This window comes from Protopterus annectens, chromosome 3.part1 (assembly GCF_019279795.1).
Source record: "Protopterus annectens isolate FY-2018-M chromosome 3.part1, PAN1.0, whole genome shotgun sequence".
NCBI lineage: Eukaryota > Metazoa > Chordata > Ceratodontiformes > Protopteridae > Protopterus > Protopterus annectens.
Window position 1 is genome coordinate 49191533 of NC_056732.1, and position 19115 is coordinate 49210647.

General features: G+C 43.9%; 1 protein-coding gene across 4 annotated transcripts in view; it reads left to right on the forward strand.

Moving 5' to 3' along the window:
- VIRMA (vir like m6A methyltransferase associated) overlaps positions 1-19115 on the forward strand; it is a 1734630-nt gene that overhangs the window by 1115920 nt on the left and 599595 nt on the right. For all 4 annotated transcript variants that reach the window (XM_044066546.1, XM_044066545.1, XM_044066547.1 and 1 more), the window contains one exon: positions 916-1460. In XM_044066546.1, the coding sequence (XP_043922481.1) occupies positions 916-1460 (545 nt within the window). The remainder of the gene's footprint in view (positions 1-915; positions 1461-19115) is intronic.

Consider the following 19115-nt stretch of genomic DNA (forward strand, 5'->3'; position numbering starts at 1 on the left):
AGTTAGTGCAGAGGATTTAGGCTGTGAGCTCTTACTGAGTTGCTTCCTGTATTCGATGGCACAGTCAGTGTCAAAGCATACGATTTATAAATGGGTGTCCCAGGCTATTGCTTTCGCTATTCTCACCATAAGACACTTACAGGCAAAGTCAGAGCCCATTCTACCAAGACCCCAGCTACTTCTGTGGCATTTTGGGAAGGGGTAGACTGGAAATATATTAGAGACAGCAACTTGGTCATCTGTACCCACCTTTACCAAGCACTGTAAACTAAATTCATTCTCTAGGTCCAGATCTTTAGGCCCAGACCAGGATTTGCTAGGACAGTTCTCCAGGGGCTTCTCAACTCCAATCCTTCTTCCTCGTGCCTTTCTTTCTAAGCTCTGGTATTTGTACTGTATAGCTTAGGCTACTGCAACAGTAATCTAGTAATGCACATTATACAGTTGTGAAATTAACTTTTCCATGACCGCAAATGTGCCTATAGGTCACTGTTGCAGATAGCCATACTTTCTCTCACTCATTTTGCTATTTTTATGCCAGGGTGTGGAATTTTTATTATTATGGTATTGTCTGGCAGGGCTGTGGTCTCCCTCTTCTAAGGCAACGAAGTGCTTAAGTTTTTGCGACCTAGCCACTGACTTCATACTGCCCTTCTCAAGCTACACAGTGACTAGGCATATGGAAGGTGTCGTAAAAGCTTTGAAAGCTGGCTGGCTGGTCCAGTACTTGGCAGGACATCCCGTATACCATAGGCTACTGCAACAGTGATCTATTCAAACATCTACTAGTACGGTAAGTTTTTTTAGTATAATGTAACAGAACTTTCTTTAAATGTGATTTGTCTGTGAAGCTGACCTGATGTCAGCTATTTGTTATAGTTCACAAACGTTAAGTGTAATTTTTTTGCTTTGTAGGCCAACAGAAAGATCTGAAATGGAACCTTGCAGTTATTCAGCTGTTTTCTGCTGATGGTATGGACACATTTATTCGTATTTTGCAGAAGGTGACTGATCTTCTCATTCAGCCATGGAGACTTCATGCTAACATGGGAACGACACTTCAGAGGATTACCACCGTGTCAGTCACACAATGCACTCTTATTCTTCTCAAAACCATGCTGATGGAACTTCTTCGTGGCGGATCGTTTGAATTTAAAGACATGCGGGTTCCTGGGGTACTAGTGACATTACACATGTTGCTTTGTTCCATACCGTTTACAGGTCGCCTTGACAGTGATGAACAGAACATTCAGAATAATATTGTTGATATTTTGTTGACATTTACTCAAGGAGTAAATGCCCATGTGACTTATTCAGAAGAAACGCTGGCTAATAATACTTGGTCTTTGATGTTAAAAGAGGTCCTATCCAGGCTTTTACAAGCTCCAGAAGGATTTTTCTCTGGTCTATTATTATTTTCAGAGCTTCTACCACTTCCGCTGCCTATGCATACAACACAGGTTTAGTATATTTTTTATTTTATACTTTGTTGTCTTGCACTGTAAGTATCAGAAGTCTTGTTTTAATGCAGTTTTGTGACATCAAATTTGAATGTAAATGAGCATTTCCAATTTAAAAACATTACTTTTTTATACTTGCTTTATAACTGAAAGCATGCTTAACACAGTATCAGTGCCAAATGGGACATGTTAACAGGTTTTATAAGATTCGACCAATGCTAAATATTACGTGACCAACCTTCTCCTATGGGCACTCCGAGATCGCACTACAGTGGGGTATGGGAAATCTCCCGTTTACCACTATATGCGGTAGCGGTAAACGGGAGATTTCCCATACCCTACCTGCAATGCCAACACACTCAGATGGCACACACACAACATGCAGGGCACCTTGCTGCCCTGCATACACACCCAACATTCCACACTCTCACTTACCTGGCACCTCCACTTTAAACCTTCGATGTTCTGAACATCGATGTTCTGGTCTCCATGATCAGAACGTCGATATTCTGAACATTCGATTATTTAAAGTGAACCCATATATATATATATATTTATATATATATATGTTCCATACACTAGATCAAATTTTCACTAATTCGAAATAGTGCATGGAATGCTCACTGCAGCAAAAGTGCACTTACACGAAGTTCAGTACAACGAACGGGTGTTGTACTGAACTTCCGTGCAGTACTCACGGACCTTAGGGTTAGGGCATGGGTCATAGTAAGGGGGTAGCCCTACGGGCTATCCCCTTACCATGAACCGTGCCCTAACCCTAAGGTCCATAATGACTGCAGCGCAGTGAAGGACGTAGCAATGTCCTCTACTATGGTGCGATAGTCACGAACCTTAGGGTTAGGGTATGGGTTAGGGTAAGGGGATAGCTTTGCTAACTATCCCCTTATCCTAACCCGTGCCCTAACCCTAAGGTCCGTGACTATTGCACCATAGTGGAGGACATAGCTTGTTTTTTATGTCCTCCACTGTGCTGCGGTGTTTTCGATGAAGTGCACTTATGCAAAAGTTCACTTTCATTAAAGTGAACTTTCACAGAAGTGAGGCTTCCTATTACAAATTCGAAGTAGTGAACTTTCGTTCTTGTAATAGGAATCCATATATATGTTTGTGTGTGTGTGTGTGTATATATATATATATATATATATACATATATATATATATATAGGTATATAGATATAGATATATAGATATATACATATGTGTGTGTGTGTATATGTATGTGTGTATGTATATATATATATATAATATAATGTATGTATATATATATATGGGTGTAGGTTAGAAGATCGACAGCTGGGATTACCGACAACGCATGAGCGGGCGCCAGATGATCGACACTCGGAAGACTGACTCTACGGATGAAAACTCCGACGCCAGGGATAGTGAGTTGGAAAGAAGGCTGTGTGAGTATGCGGTGGTGACGGACGTTAGGGTGCGACTAAGGTAAGTGTGGATAGTGACAGTCTGTGGGGATAGGGGTGGGTTAAGTGAGTTAGGGTTAGGGCGCGGGTTGGGTAAGTGTGCGGTAGTGGTATGTTTTGGGTTAGGGGCAGGTTAAGTGAGTTAGGGTTAGGGCGCGGGTTATGTAAGTGTGCGGTAGTGGTATTTTTTGGGTTAGGGGCGGGTTAAGTGAGTTAGGGTTAGGGCGCGGGTTATGTAAGTGTGCGGTAGTGGTATTTTTGGGTTAGGGGTGGGTTAAGTGAGTTAGGGTTAGGGCGCGGGTTAGCTGAGTGTGCGATAGTGACGGACCTTAGGGTAAGGGTTTGGGTTAGGGTTGGACGTAGTTGTGTGTGTGAGGTTTAGTGTGGGTTTGTGAGGATTTTGGTGTGCTTGTGTTCTGTGTGTGGTTTTTGGATAAGGGGATGTGTTTTGTTAGTTGATTGTTGTTATTGTGGTGTGTGCAGTGTGTGGGATTTCGTGTTTGTGGACTGTCGGTTACTTGTTTGTCGGGCATGTGAGTTGTCGTGTTTCTGGTTTGTCGATAATGTGGTGTCGATGTTTTTGTTGTCGGTGAGAGTGGCTGTCGAGCTTATGACCTAGAACCATATATATATATATATATATATATATATATATATATATATATATATATATATATATATATATATATATATATATATATAGGTTTACTATTGAAACCTTGAAACTGCAAATGTCGACCAGTCACATGGTTGACCCAAAATCTTGAATCCGGAATGGCAAAAATGCGGGTAGGTTGAAACTGAATACTTTGATACCTGTAGTTCAGTGTATTCGTTATAGCAGGTGGTGATGTCAGTCACCCATGCTATGCAGCTTACCATACCATGTCATTCCCACAGTCAATGGTACATGTATTTTACTATTTTGTAGGGGGGTAAGCCACCCTGCACCCCCCACACCCCCTGCAAATTATATATACCAACTCAGAGATTGCACTACAGTGAGGAAATGGGTTAATTCCCTGTTCTTCACTGAACAGCGATCTCCGTTCACAATGCCTACCTCAGGTAATTGAACTACACTACCCATTCATTGTAGTGTAGTCGATGTTTTTTGAGTCAGCATTCACCCATTTGAAAACTGCCTTTTGACCACATGCCAGTTGACAGCAGTCACTTTGCAGATTGAATAGTAAACCTATATATATATATATATATATATATATATATATATATATATATATATATATACATACATACACGTATGTTGCTGAAACAATTCATATGTGGGTACATGGTTTTCAGCTTAAGCCTTTGTTTTATGTTCAGTAGTTTTGCATCCTAAAAAGGCTTGAAACTGTCTCAAAATGTTCTACAACACTGAGATGTCTTTTCTGGTTTTATCATGTACATAATAATATCACCTGCAGATAAAGCTAACGTTTCTTGATTGCCATATGAATTGTACCCTTGGATTTCTGAGGCCATTATTTTCTTTTTCAGTGGCTTTAAATATAATGTAAATAACAGGGGGAAAGAGGACACCCCTTCCTGGTTCCCCTGTTCAGAGTTCAGACACAATTTATCAGAGAAGAACCCTCCCATTTTATTTTTTGCCTCTGGTTCATCATTATGTCCTCCTAATTAAACTGATTATTGTACCAGGGACTTCAAACATTTCCATTGCCCTACTCAGAAAATCACAGTTTACTCTGTGAAATGCTCTCTCTGCATCAAGACCCACCAACAACAGTGGTCTTTTCTTACATTTTGCTTCCCTCTGGGATCATCATTGCTCTATTAATGTCTGCCTCCCCACCGCAAACGCTTATTGATACATAGCTGTCAGTTTTGGAAACACCTTTGCCATTCTTTTAGCTATTATAGACAAAAATACTTTATGGTCATGGTTTAGAATTTGGGCGTATATGAATCTGGGTCTGGTGGAACCTTACCATCTTTAGGTGTTACAGCCAGCACCGCTTTCTTCCAGGATGTTGGTGCTTCCCCTCCCTTTAAAATACTGTTAAATAAAACCTTCCATACCTTTAGCACTTTCCTCCCTTTTAGCTTCCAAGTTTCAACATGAGTACCATTTATTCCTGGAGATTTTCCTGCAGATTGATTTTATGTCACTGTTTTTATCTTGTCGTCTCCTGTCTTAACTATTAACTTTTAAGACTAGTCTACCAGTAAACTTGGCATACCCAAGTCTTCTGTAAATATTTCCATTTATGTTCTTTCTTGATTTCCACATTTCTCTGATTTATACAAATGTTCATAAAATTTCTGAAATGTGTAATAACTCCACAGGATATCTGGTTATTTTTCTTGTTTAGGCTCCCCAAGTTTTACAACAACCCGATGTCCTTCAAGGATGCATCTGCAGTCCTAACAAATGGGTTGTCCTGCCTCAGGCAGCCCTTCGGTCGGCCGGATTCCAAAGTCTGGGTCTGGCCTCGGCTGATGTTGCACTTCACCCGACGTCATAGCTGCTGGGGTATAAAGGCATCAGCCAACGCCATTTTCCTCAGTCTTTCTTGCCCCGCGGTGCCCGAAGCAGAAGCTGTTCGCAAGTGCCGGTCGGTCAGATCCAGAGATTTCAGCTTACCGAAGACTTCTAAAAAGCTAAGTACCCCGTTGGGGACTCTTTCTTGCCTCAGCCGATGTCAGACAAAGTAAATAATTGTTTAACTTGTGGGAAACAAATACCTCATAAGGATTTCCACTCTTACTGCCTTCCTTGCTTAGGCCCAGACCACGACGTATCAGCTTGTTTAGCCTGTGCCTCCTTCAACCGACGGACTCTTAGACGTCGGTCGGAGTTCGCTGAAGAGTTTTTTGGCTCCACTTTTGCATATAAAATGCCGTCAGAGACTCCGACTACACATTTAGCTAAAAAACGCAAAGAAAAGGACCGACACTCGCGGCCCGCGGTTTCGGCTGAAACCACGGTCAGGCCTACCACGAGTGTCTCGGTTTCGGCTGAAACCAAGACCTCGGTTCTCCCTTCGGCCGAAAGCATGCCTCCGATAACCGAGGCCACACAAGCCATGGCTGAGTAGGCTACAGAAATTCCTTCTGAAGTAGCAGGCACACAAGAGTTGTCTGACACTATTCCGTTGCACATCTCTACTCCTGCACGTGGGGCAGCTAGACCCCCTGCTTCTATGTCTATCAAGGCTTTCTCCAGGGCTAAAGCAGCCAAACTTTCCAAGGCCTTACCTTCAAAAGCTCCCTCTCACAGGCCTACCTCCAGTTCACAGATCCTCAGCCTTGCTGAGGACCTTATTTCTTTGATCAGGGGATCCCAACCTCACCCAGACAGGGCCTCACAACCCCCTCCTGATAAGAGGCCTAGGACTGAACCCCCTGAACCTCTGTCCTCTGACTATTCCTCGGATGGTTCAGAAGTATCAGACCATCAGGAAGGCCCGTACTCACCTTATGAGGATTCTGATGCAGAGGACTCCATTCCTTCTGCCTCTCCTCCAGAAGAATTTTCTTTTGGGGAAACCCTACACTCCATGAGGGAACACTTCCAATGGCAGGGTCAGGATTTTTCAGATTCTAGGAAAAGGCTAAGGACTTTTTTACACTTACCACAGCATAGGCCTTTAGCCATTCCACCTGTACTTTCAGTTGTTGATGATGCATACAATGATGCCAGTACTACCCCTGATTCTCTTCCCCCAGCCCCTGCAAAGCCTGACAGATACTACAGGGTCCCGGATTCTCACTACCACTTGTATAAGGCTCATGCTGCAGACCCAGAAACCATTTCTCAGGGCCCTAAGGGTGTTGCAGCTGCCTCTGCCAAAAACCCACTCCCATCTGAAAGGGAATCTAGAGCATTAGAAAGAGATGGGGTAAAAAGGTTTATACATCTGCTACTCTTTCTGCGAGGGCTTTGAACTATCAATTTCACATGATTCAGTATCAGGAATTTTTGTTAGATCAATTGAATAAAAAACTGGCCTCTCCTGAACCTTTAGACCGTAAGTCCCTTCAGGATTTGGTACACAATTCTCAGCAGGTCAGTAATCATTTTTTAAAATGTGGCTATGATGCACTGGAGGCTTCATTTAGATCAGCTATGACTGGAGCAGTGATTCGAAGGCATGCCTGGTTAAAAGAACAATCCTTACCAGACCATGTTAAGTCTAAACTCCTGGATGCCCCTATGGAGAAGCGAAGTTTGTTTGGCTCCCCTGCACAGGAGGTTCTAAAGAAAGTGGAAGAAAAAGCAAAATCTGTCCAAACAGTCAAGGATTTTTTGCAGGTCCAACCTCCAAGGTTTAGCAGAAATTGGCCTTCAAAGAATTGGTCCTTTCCAAGGAAGTGCCGCCACAGCTGCGACTGCAACCACATCTACAGGACAGACACAATGACTTGGGTCTGATTCCGCCTACCAGGGAACAACTGGAAGCACCCTTGGGCAGAAAGCTAGCCTTATTCTCAAGAAATTGGCATTGTATTACAGGAGACAAATGGACTTTACAAACAATAGACAAGGGCTACAGGTTTCACTTCCACACTCTACCAAAAAAGAGAGGAATGCCAAACCTTCCACCAAGCCAGAAATCAGAGGCTCTAAAACAAATCATCAGTTTACTAAAGATGAGAGCAATAGAAAAGGTACCATCTATGGAACAAGGCCAAGGATTTTACTCCCGACTATTCCTTGTACCAAGAAAAGAAAATCAATGGAGGCCTATTCTAGATTTGTCCGCACTGAACACATACCTCATTGTTCCAAAATTCAAAATGCTGACACTACAGCAACTTCTTCCCATGTTGGGCAAAGAGTCTTGGCTGGTGACTCTAGATCTCAAGGAGGCATACCTGCACGTCCCTATACGACCAGATTGCATAAGACACCTCAGATTTCTTGCAGGATCAGAGCATTATCAATTCTCAGCATTGCCCTTTGGCTTATCTACTGCGCCCAGAGTATTCACGAAATGCCTGGCATCAGTAATTGCTCACTGCAGGCTTCAGGGAATTCAAATCTACCCATACCTGGACGACTGCCTAATACAAGCGGACAACAAGACAAAATTAATACAGGATTTGGCCTATGTCATACAACTGCTGCAAGCCTTGGGATACACAGTCAACATACAAAAGTCAAGACTAGTGCCATCTCAAAGGATAACATTTTTGGGGGCAGAACTGGACACAATAACTCAGATCGCTTTTCTCACAGAGGAAAAACAAAAGCAACTACCAGTCTATTTCATGGCATTAACAAGACAAACTCAGCTTACTGCAAGGAAAGTCCTGCAGGCCCTGGGTTACATGGCATCCTGCATAATATTGATTCCACATGCCAGGCTGCATATGAGAAAGTTACAATGGTACCTAAGGAATGTATGGTCTCAGCACAGACACAGTCTAGAAGCCCAGATACCAATCATTCCATGTCTGAAAAAAGAATTCCTGTGGTGGGCTCAGGCCTGTCAGATGAACAGAGGATTGCCTTTCCACAAACCACATCCAAGGCAGACCATTACCATGGACTCCTCAGACCTAGGCTGGGGGGCACACATGGAAGACAAGTGCATTCAAGGCCTATGGTCACAAGACCAGCTGAATCTACACATAAACCTAAAGGAGATGCTGGCAGTGAAACATGCAATAGAGGCATTCAGACCATTCATCCAGCAAGGACACCTGCTGATAAGGACGGACAATACCACAGTCATGTGGTACATCAACAAACAGGGAGGCACACATTCATACCCTCTTTACCGGACGGCAATGGACCTGTGGAACTTGGCCCTTAATCTCAACATCCAACTGCAGGCCAAATTTGTACCAGGAAAAGAAAATTCAATAGCAGACAGCTTAAGCGGAACTACCACGGATGCTCACAAATGGATGCTGCATCCAGATATTTTCAAAACCTTAACAGAGAAATGGGGAATGCCAGAGATAGACCTGTTTGCCTCCCCACACAACCACCAACTGAAGAAATTCTGCTCAAGAGTATACCACCCACTTGCCTGGAGGGTGGACTCCCTTTCTTTCAGCTGGAAGGACCTGACAGTGTATGCCTTCCCACCTCTTCCTTTGATGTACAAAGTTCTACTGAAGATCATAGAGGAACAGCCAAAGGTAATTCTGATAGCTCCAGACTGGCCAAGGCAACATTGGTACCCGCTACTAAGAAGCATGTCTCGGACGCATTCATGGCATCTACCTCTATGTCCTCTACTTCTAACGCAGAACAACTACAAGACCCTGCATCCAAACTTAAAAACACTGCAGCTTACTGCTTGGAAAATTGCATAAAACAAAACCAGCTTGATTTATCTCAGAGGGTCAAGGACATTATCCTGGAGGCTCGCAGACCCTCCACAAGGAAATCATATTCAGCCAAATGGAAAAGATTCCTCATTTGGAGTGCAGAAAAGGGAGAAAATGCCACACTAGCAAACCTGGCACACATCCTGGAATACTTAGCAGAACTGTTCCACAATGGCCTGTCCTATTCTTCCATTAAGATACATGCATCAGCAATTTCAGCAGAGTACAACATGGATCCTCCTGTCTTCTCTCATCCTCTCCTCAGACAATTTTTGAAAGGGATCAAAAATGTAAAGCCTCCAAGGAAACCACCTTTACCTGCATGGGATCTCAATTTTTTTGTGCTAGAAAAATTAACACTTCCCCCTTTTGAACCAGCAGCAACAGCAGACTCACTTCAGCAAGAAGGGTATCTGAATTACAGGCATTAATGGCAGTGCAGTCTTTCCTTATCTTCCATCAGGATAGAGTGTCTCTGAGAACCAATCCTACTTTTATGCCAAAGGTGGTATCCAGGTTATCCTTAAACCAAGCCATACATTTGCCTACGTTCTTCCCCAACCCACAGAACAGGGGGGAAAAACTACTACACACCTTGGATGTACACAGACAACTACGCTACTACCTGGACAGAACCAAGAGCAGTAGAAAAACTGACCAGCTTCTGGTAGCATATGCAACAGGAGTGCAAGGAAAAGCAATTTCAAAGCAGACAATTTCAAAGTGGATAGGAAATTGCATTCGATTCTGCTACTCATTTCATGGAAAGACAACTCCTGAAAATGTCAGGCCTCACTCCACAAGAGCTACAGCCACCACTATAGCTTTCCTACGAGGAGTGGCTACCAAAGACATTTGCCAAGCATTATAATCTTCCTTTATACTCCAGATCCCGAGCAGGTTTTGCAACTGCTGTTTTACAGGGAATCTTAACTACACCATCATTATCTTAGTGCCTCCTCCCCCAGATTAGCTATGGTATTCTACCCATTTGTTAGGACTGCAGATGCATCCTTGAAGGACATAGTACAGTTTTGTACCTACCATAAATGTAGATGTCCGATAGGTATAAATCTGCAGTCAGGATTACCCACCCTCCTTCCCCTCTGTGGTATTCCTAGGGTATTTACCCCTCTTTAAGCTAGCTGGGGGAATCTATTATGGTGTATTTGTTTGTATGTATATATGTATATATATATATATATTTTGCTTTCTTCTGTTTGGAATTATTTCCATTTATCCAAATTTAGCCTTCCTAGAGGGCACCTGGCATCTGGGGCAAGAAACACTGAGGAAAATGGCGTCGGCTGATCCCTTTATACCCCAGCAGCTATGACGTCGGGTGAAGTGCGACATCAGCCGAGGCCAGACCCAGACTTTGGAATCCGGCCGACCGAAGGGCTGCCTGAGGCAGGACAACCCATTTGTTAGGACTGCAGATGCATACCTATCGGACATCTACATTTATGGTAGGTACAAAACTGTACTTTTCTGCTTTCTGTTGCTTAAGTCATTATGCTAAAAGTTTTTATGCTCTGGGGTTATTAAAAAAACAGTTGCTTAATAGCAATATTTCTAAAGTCATGCAAATTGTCAGATACTCCCTTATTTACTCTTTAGCATGCTGCAGTTGTGCTTCTTGTCCTGTGAGATTCCCCTTATTCTGCAATACTTTAACCTTTGTGAGCCCCTCTAAATAATTCTTGTTAGTTTTTGACCTTCTCTCTTTTTCCTTTATTTCTACCCTATTTACAAACTCCACTTTCATTTTATCCCACTCTGTATCTTCCCTAATAACTCATTGTCACATTTTACTTCATTGCCCCGCATTTTTATTTTAGTAGTTATTGGTGCATGAGCTGAAATAGTTCTTGGATATGTGTTGAGGCTTACAGTTAAATGCACATGTGGCAGTGGAATATAATTTGACTCATCTAGCCCAGATATTGTACTTTGGGGAAAAAATATGTAAATTATGGCCAAGTTCCTTCTATTGAATTCATGTCTTCCATGCCAAATGTTTTCATAGATTTCTTCAGAAATTTTGTATTTTCTCTTCTAGGACTCCCAGATACATCCTCACTGTTGCACATCAAGATGTCCTTCAAGGATGCATCTGCAGTCACAACATATGGGTTGTCCTGCCTCAGGCAGCCCTTCGGTCGGCCGGATTCCAAAGTCTGGGTCTGGCCTCGGCTGATGTCGCACTTTCCCCGACGTCAGAGCGTCTGGGGTATAAAAGCATCAGCCGACGCCATTTTCCTCAGTCTTTCTTGCCGCGCGGTGCCCAAAGCAGAAGCAGTTCGCAAGTGCCGGTCGGTCAGATCCTGTGATTCAGCTATCGAAGACTTCGAAAAAGCTAAGTACCCCATTAGGGACTCTTTCTTGCCTCAGCCGATGTCAGATAAAGTAAATAATTTAACTTGTGGGAAACAAATACCTCATAAGGATTTCCACTCTTACTGCCTCCCTTGCTTAGGCCCAGACCACGACGTCTTGGCCTGTTCAGCCTGTGCTTCCTTCAACCGACGAACTCTTAGACGTCGGTTGGAGTTTGCAGAGGAATTCTTTGGGGCTAATTTTGCATATAAGATGCCGTCGGAGACTCCGACATCACATTTGGTGAAAAAACGGAAGGACAAGGACTGACACTCGCGGCCCGCGGTTTCGGTTGAAACCACAGTTAGGCCTACCACGAGTGTCTCGGTTTTGGCCAAAACCGAGTCCTCGGTACTTCCTTTAACCGAATCCACTCAACCGACCACCGCGGCCCTGGAGGCCCCGGCTGAGTCGGCTACTGAGCTACCTACTGAAACCAGTGTCCAGGAAATGTCCGACATCATTCCTTTGGACAAGTCTACTCCTGCACGTGGTGCAGCCAGACTCCCTGCTTCCATGTCCATTAAGACTTTTTCCAGGGCTAAAGCTGCTAAACTTGCTAAAGCTTTGCCTCCCAAGACTACCTCTCAGAGACCTTCTTCTAGTTCTCAGATCCTCAGCCTTGCAGAGGATCTTATCTCTTTAATTAGAGGTTCTCAGCCTCACCCGGACAGGGGCTCTCAACCACCACCAGACAAAAGGCCCTGGACTGAGCCCTCTGACCAACACTCTTCAGATGAGTCTACGGATGGATCTGAGTTGTCAGATCACCAGGAGGAGGCTTATTCGGCCTACGAGGATTCTGATGCTGAAGAATCTATCCCTTCGGCCTCCCCTTCTGAAGAGTTTTCCTTTGGTGAGACACTACACTCTATGAGAGAACATTTTCAATGGCAGGGTCAGGAATTTTCTGATTCTAGAAAGAGATTAAGGACCTTTTTACATTTACCTCAGCATAGGCCCTTAACTATACCTCCTGTTTTGAATGTTATTGATGATGTGTACAATGATGTTTGTACAGCCCCTGATTCTCTCCCTCCGGCACCTGCCAAACCTGATAGATACTACAGGGTCCCGGATTCTCATCTACATCTGTACAAGGCCCATTCCGCAGACCCAGATACTATTTCTCAGGGCCCTAAAGGGGTTGCAGCTGCCACTGCCAAAAATCCTCTACCTTCTGAAAGGGAGTCTAGAGCTTTAGAGAGATGGGGAAAGAAGGTATATACTTCTGCAACTCTTTCCATGAGGGCATTAAATTGTCAATTTCATATGATACAGTACCAAGAGTATTTGTTAGATGAATTGCATAAGAAGCTTTCCTCTTCTGAACCCCTTGACCGTAAATCCCTTCAGGATCTGGTACATAACTCACAGCAGGTTAGTAATCATTTTTTGCAGTGTGGCTATGATGCACTGGAAGCTTCATGTAGGTCAGCTATGACTGGGGCAGTTATTCGTAGGCATGCCTGGCTGAAGGAACAATCTTTACCAGACCATATTAAAGCTAAACTCCTGGATGCTCCAATGGAAAAACAAAAATTATTTGGTTCCTCTGCTCAGGAGGTCTTAAAGAAGTTTGAAGAAAAGGCAAAATCTGTGCAAACAGTTAAGGACTTTCTGCAAGTACAACCACCGAGATTCAGCAGAAACTGGCCTACTAAGAATTGGTCCTTTCCAGACTCGGACAGATCCCAGAGGGGCAGGAACAGGCGTCCCAGAGGTAGAGGGCAAGCTAGAGGCTCCTACAGAGGCCGTCAGTGGCAGCCTACCAACCAGAGAGGTAGTGCAGGAACAGCAACAACTACTACTACACCTGGACAGACTCAATGACTTTCCTTTGATTCCGCCGACCAGGGCTCAATTGGAAGCACCATTGGGTGGAAAGCTTTCTTTATTCTCAAAAAACTGGCATTATATTACAAGGGACACATGGACACTGCAAATAATAGACAAAGGATACAGGTTCCACTTCCACACTTTGCCAAGAAGAAACGGAATGCCAAACCTGCCACCAAATCAGAGGGCAGAGGCTTTAAAGCAGATCAACAACTTAATACAAATGAAAGCCTTAGAAAAGGTACCTCTTTCAGAACAAGGCCAAGGATTCTACTCCAGATTATTCCTTGTTCCAAGAAAAGAAAATCAATGGAGGCCTATTCTCGACCTGTCCGCACTGAATACTTACCTCATTGTGCCAAAATTCAAGATGCTGACCCTACAACAACTTGTTCCCATGCTGGGCAAGGAGTCTTGGCTGGTGACTCTAGATCTCAAGGAGGCATACCTGCATGTCCCTATTCGACAAAGTTGCAGAAGACACCTCAGATTTCTTGCAGGATCAGAGCATTATCAATTCTCAGCATTACCCTTTGGCTTATCTACTGCGCCCAGAGTATTCACGAAATGCCTGGCATCAGTAATTGCACACTGCAGACTTCAGGGGATTCAAATCTACACATATCTGGACGACTGCCTTATACAAGCGGACAACAAGAAAAATTTGATAAAGGACTTGGCCTATGCCATCCACCTATTACAGGCCTTGGGATACACAGTCAACATCCAAAAATCAAGACTTGTTCCATCCCAAAGGATAACCTTTTTGGGTGCAGATCTAGACACAACCACCCAAATGGCCTTTCTCACAGAAGAAAAACAAAAACAACTTCCGGATTACTTCATGAATGTGACAAGACAAACTCAGCTAACTGCAAGGAAAATCCTGCAGGCCCTGGGTTACATGGCATCCTGCATAATTCTGATTCCACAAGCCAGGCTGCATATGAGAAAATTACAATGGTACCTAAGGAGTGTATGGTCTCAGCACAGTCACAGTTTGGAAACTTTGATACCAATCATTCCTTGCCTTCAAAAGGAATTCCTGTGGTGGGCTCAAGCCTGCCAGTCCAACAGAGGGTTGCCTTTCAACAAACCAAAAACAAAACAAACCATCACCACGGACGCTTCAGACCGAGGATGGGGAGCACACATGGAGAGCAAATGTATCCAAGGCCTATGGTCTCAAGGACAGCTGCGCATGCACATAAACCAAAAGGAAATGCTGGCAGTGATACACGCAATCGAGGTCTTCAAACCTTTCCTCCATCAAGGCCACCTGTTAATAAGGACAGACAACACCACAGTCATGTGGTACATAAACAAGCAAGGAGGCACGCATTCCTACCCTTTATGCAGACTGGCCATGAATCTATGGGAACTATGCTTGAAACTCAATATCCAATTACAGTCCCAGTTCGTGCCAGGGAAAGAAAATGCACTGGCAGACAGCTTAAGCAGAACTACCATGGATGCACACGAATGGATGCTGCACCCAGACATCTTTCTACTCATAACACAAGCATGGGGAAAGCCGGAGATGGATCTGTTCGCCTCGCCCCACAATCATCAACTGAAGACATTCTGCTCAAGGACATACCACCCACAAGCTTGGAGGGTGGACTCTCTCTCTTTCAGCTGGAAAGCTCTAAAAGTATATGCCTTCCCACCTCTCCCATTAATGTCCAAGGTTTTACTGAAGATCAGGGCAGAACAGCCAAGAGTGATTCTGATAGCTCCAGACTGGCCGAGGCAGCACTGGTACCCACTATTGAGGAGCATGTCGCAAACGAAACCATGGCCTCTCCCCCTATGGCCTCTTCTTCTGACGCAGAACAATTTCAAGATCATGCATCCCAACTTGAAAACATTGCAGCTAACTGCCTGGAAAATACCATAAACCCCCCTCAAAATAACTTATCATAGAGAGTAAAGGACATTATTATGGAAGCTCGCCGGCCTTCCACAAGGAAGATATACTCAGCAAAATGGAAAAGATTTCTCATTTGGAACACAACAAAAGGCTTAGATGTAACCGTGGCGAGCATGGCACATATTCTGGAATACTTAGCAGAATTGTTCCACAATGGCCTGTCCTATTCTTCCATTAAGATTCATGCCTCAGCAATTTCAGCAGAATACAATGTTGATCCACCTATCTTCTCGCACCCTCTCCTCAGGCAATTTCTGAGAGGAATCAAAAACATCAATCCTCCAAGGAAACCCCCTTTACCTACTTGGGATCTCAAGTTTGTGCTGGAGAAACTAACACTTCCTCCCTTTGAACCAGCAGCATCGGCGGATCTACAGTTTCTGTCTTGGAAAACTGCATTCCTTCTGGCCATAACTTCAGCAAGAAGAGTATCTGAGTTACAAGCTTTAATGGCAGTACAGCCATTTCTTATCTTCCATCAGGACAGAGTTTCACTAAGAACCAATCCTACTTTTATGCCAAAGGTGGTATCTAGGGTATCCCTGAACCAAGCTATTCACTTGCCTACATTCTTCCCAAATCCACAAAATAAAGGGGAAAAACTTCTACACACTCTGGATATACATAGACAACTACGCTACTACTTGGACAGAACTAAAAGTTACAGAAAGACTGACCAACTCCTTGTAGCATATGCTGCTGGGGTACAAGGAAGAGCAATTTCCAAACGGACAATTTCAAAGTGGATAGGAAATTGCATTCGATTTTGTTACTCCTTTCATGGAAAGACGGTTCCTGCAAACATTAGGCCTCATTCCACGAGGGCCACAGCCACCACTACAGCCTTCCTAAGAGGGGTGGCTACCAAGGACATTTTAGAAGCTGCTACATGGAGCTCCGTGCATACATTTGCCAAACATTACAATTTACCTTTATACTCCAGATCCAGAGCAGGTTTTGCTACAGCAGTCCTGCAGGGTATCTTAACTACACCATCCTTTTCTTAGTACCTCCTCCCCCAGATTGGCTATGGTATTCTACCCATATGTTATGACTGCAGATGCATCCTTGAAGGACATAGTACAGTTTTGTACCTACCATAAATGTAGATGTCCGATAGGTATGCATCTGCAGTCAGGTTTACCCTCCCTCCTTCCCCTCTGTGGTATTCCTAGGGTGCTTTCCCCTTCATTAGCTAGCTGGGGGATCTATTATGGTGTATTTGTTTGTATATATATGTATATATTTTGGAAAATGTTTGGAATTTATTGCATTCCTCCAAATTTGGCCTTCCTAGAGGGCACCTGGCATCTGGGGCAAGAAACACTGAGGAAAATGGTGTCTGCTGATGCTTTTATACCCCAGACGCTCTGACGTCGGGGAAAGTGCGACATCAGCCGAGGCCAGACTCAGACTTTGGAATCCGGCCGACCGAAGAGCTGCCTGAGGCAGGACAAACCCATATGTTATGACTGCAGATGCATACCCATCGGACATCTACATTTATGGTAGGTACAAAACTGTACTTTCCATTCCCAGCCCATAAGTAAGATTCCCAGCTAAAAGCTGATTATTCCTCCTAGAATGTTCTTAAGCTCTATAATAGCAGTTTTACGTATAATCCTCCTCCCTTCGCCGTAGCCCCTTACTACCACAGACCTACCATTATCATTTTTTCCTCTTCTATCATTATTGAAACTCCTTTAGAATTTTCATTTTTCTTTTGTCCCTGATATTCAGCTGAGTATCCATCCTGAAATCCTTTTGTCAACAAATTCACATTCTCACTCACTCCTTTCTAAATGCATCTCCTGTATCATTGCTATGCTGAAGTTCACAAATAAATAACAAAGACTTTTACCTTTTAGTCTTGAGTCAGCAATAATGCTTGAGGATGTGCAAAGTACTGGTTTATTCCATAAACAGTGTTGGGAGACTATTTACCAAGATTTTCAAATCAGTCTTTCAGAATAAAAAAAACTGCACATTTTATACCTTTTCTTATCAATTTAATGCACGCATAATTCTGATATTACATAGCTTTTAACAAATAATAACATTTTTAAATATTTTATGCCCTCGTGAACCTCTCTTAAAGCTTCACAGCAACACTTGACAAATATGCCTTTTTAAAACACAGACCACCTTGTCTATGAATTTATCCTTTGACCTTGTAACATTCAGTACCATTATATACTCTTAGACATCCTTGCAGTGATTCATCCCCTAGCCTAAAAAAAGGTCAGAGCGTACTCCATTAACATTCTGAAACCAGACTCTTTTAAATATAGTATAACATCATAACATCCCGTAACTCCTTCAGCACTTTCAGTTATCTGTCAGTGCACTTTAATTTGCTAATAAAGAGAATACAGTTGTAAGGCACTTGAAATCTAACGCTGCAATTTATGTGAAACTATAATCTGCAGTAGTTTACTTAATTTGGTCTTCAACCTGTGGGAATACGGATCCGTATCGGATCCGAGCTGGCAACTATTGCTAGCATCAGCTCCCCTTACCCATAATACACCTCCACTGCCTTCCATCCCCAGATCTCATTTGTCATACTTTGCTTAACACATTGTTTCTTCTGAGCTCCAGCTAGCAGTGGGTTATTTAAATTTCTGTGAGTAAAAAAAATTCATTGTTTTCATCAGTTTAGGTTAATATAGGTACCTTTTCTCCTCTCCCATCGCTTTGACGCCGAGTGTTAATGTTAACTAGTTAGAGTAGTTTGTTCTGTGGTGCCCCGCCCCCCTCTCAGTGTTGTTCTATGGACTAGTGTTGTGAGTGGGTGTGGGTGTGTGTGTGTGTGTAATTTCTTAAAAAGTATTTGCCTGTCTTTTTCAATGCTTTCTTTCTAACTAGAGTGGCTGAAAAGTTTGTCTTCATGCTCTGCATAGAGTGTGGCCATAAGCTATCCCCAGCGGATGACCACGCTCTGTGTGTTTTGTGCTTAGGTGTGACCCACTTTGGTGTGGATTGCAGCATTTGTGCAGGCTTCAAGGATAGGAAGGCCAAGTTGGCCCTCAAAGGCCGCCTTCCTCCTACCAACTCTTTCCTCGTCTTCAGCTTCAGTCACAGCAGCTGTTGTGACTGCTTCTCTTCCTCTGGCTTCTCCACCCTCCCAGGTTGGGACGGACTCAAACTCCTGTATCTAAACCTGTGGCAGCAGAGCAGAAGAGAGGTAGAGAAAGGGAGAGAGAGTCGAAGATGAGGGAAAAGAGGAAGGGGTCCCCGGACATCGCTTCACCCAGCAAAACTCCACGGACCCGTGACTCCCCTCTGATCCGATCTCCAAGGTTCTCCCCGGAGCTGGAGGAGGCACATCCAGTCTCCTGGTCCTCAGTACCCTGACCCGCCAGGTCAGAGTCCATGGCCTCATCACGGTCAACCCGCTCCTTGTCAGGTATGGATCTGGATAAGATGATGAGGTGCTTTACCATGCACAGATCCAGATGGGGGTATTGGCAGCTCACTTCCTTTCTTTCAACCCATTTCTCCTTCTCCGATCCGACCTTCGGTTTCAGAGTACTCTGATCCGAGGTTGACTGTGATCAGGGGGTTGGCGCCAACAGTACTTGTTTCCTCGACCCCGACAACTGCCTGGAGCATTTCGGATCCGACCAGCTCGGATCCGAGCCACTCTCAGAGCCAGAGCTTTGGGTGTCTGATCCGAGGGATTGGAACCTTTTCCACCGGCTCTGACTTTGTTGGGCCAGGTTCAATCCCTCGGAGCTTCGTCCACCT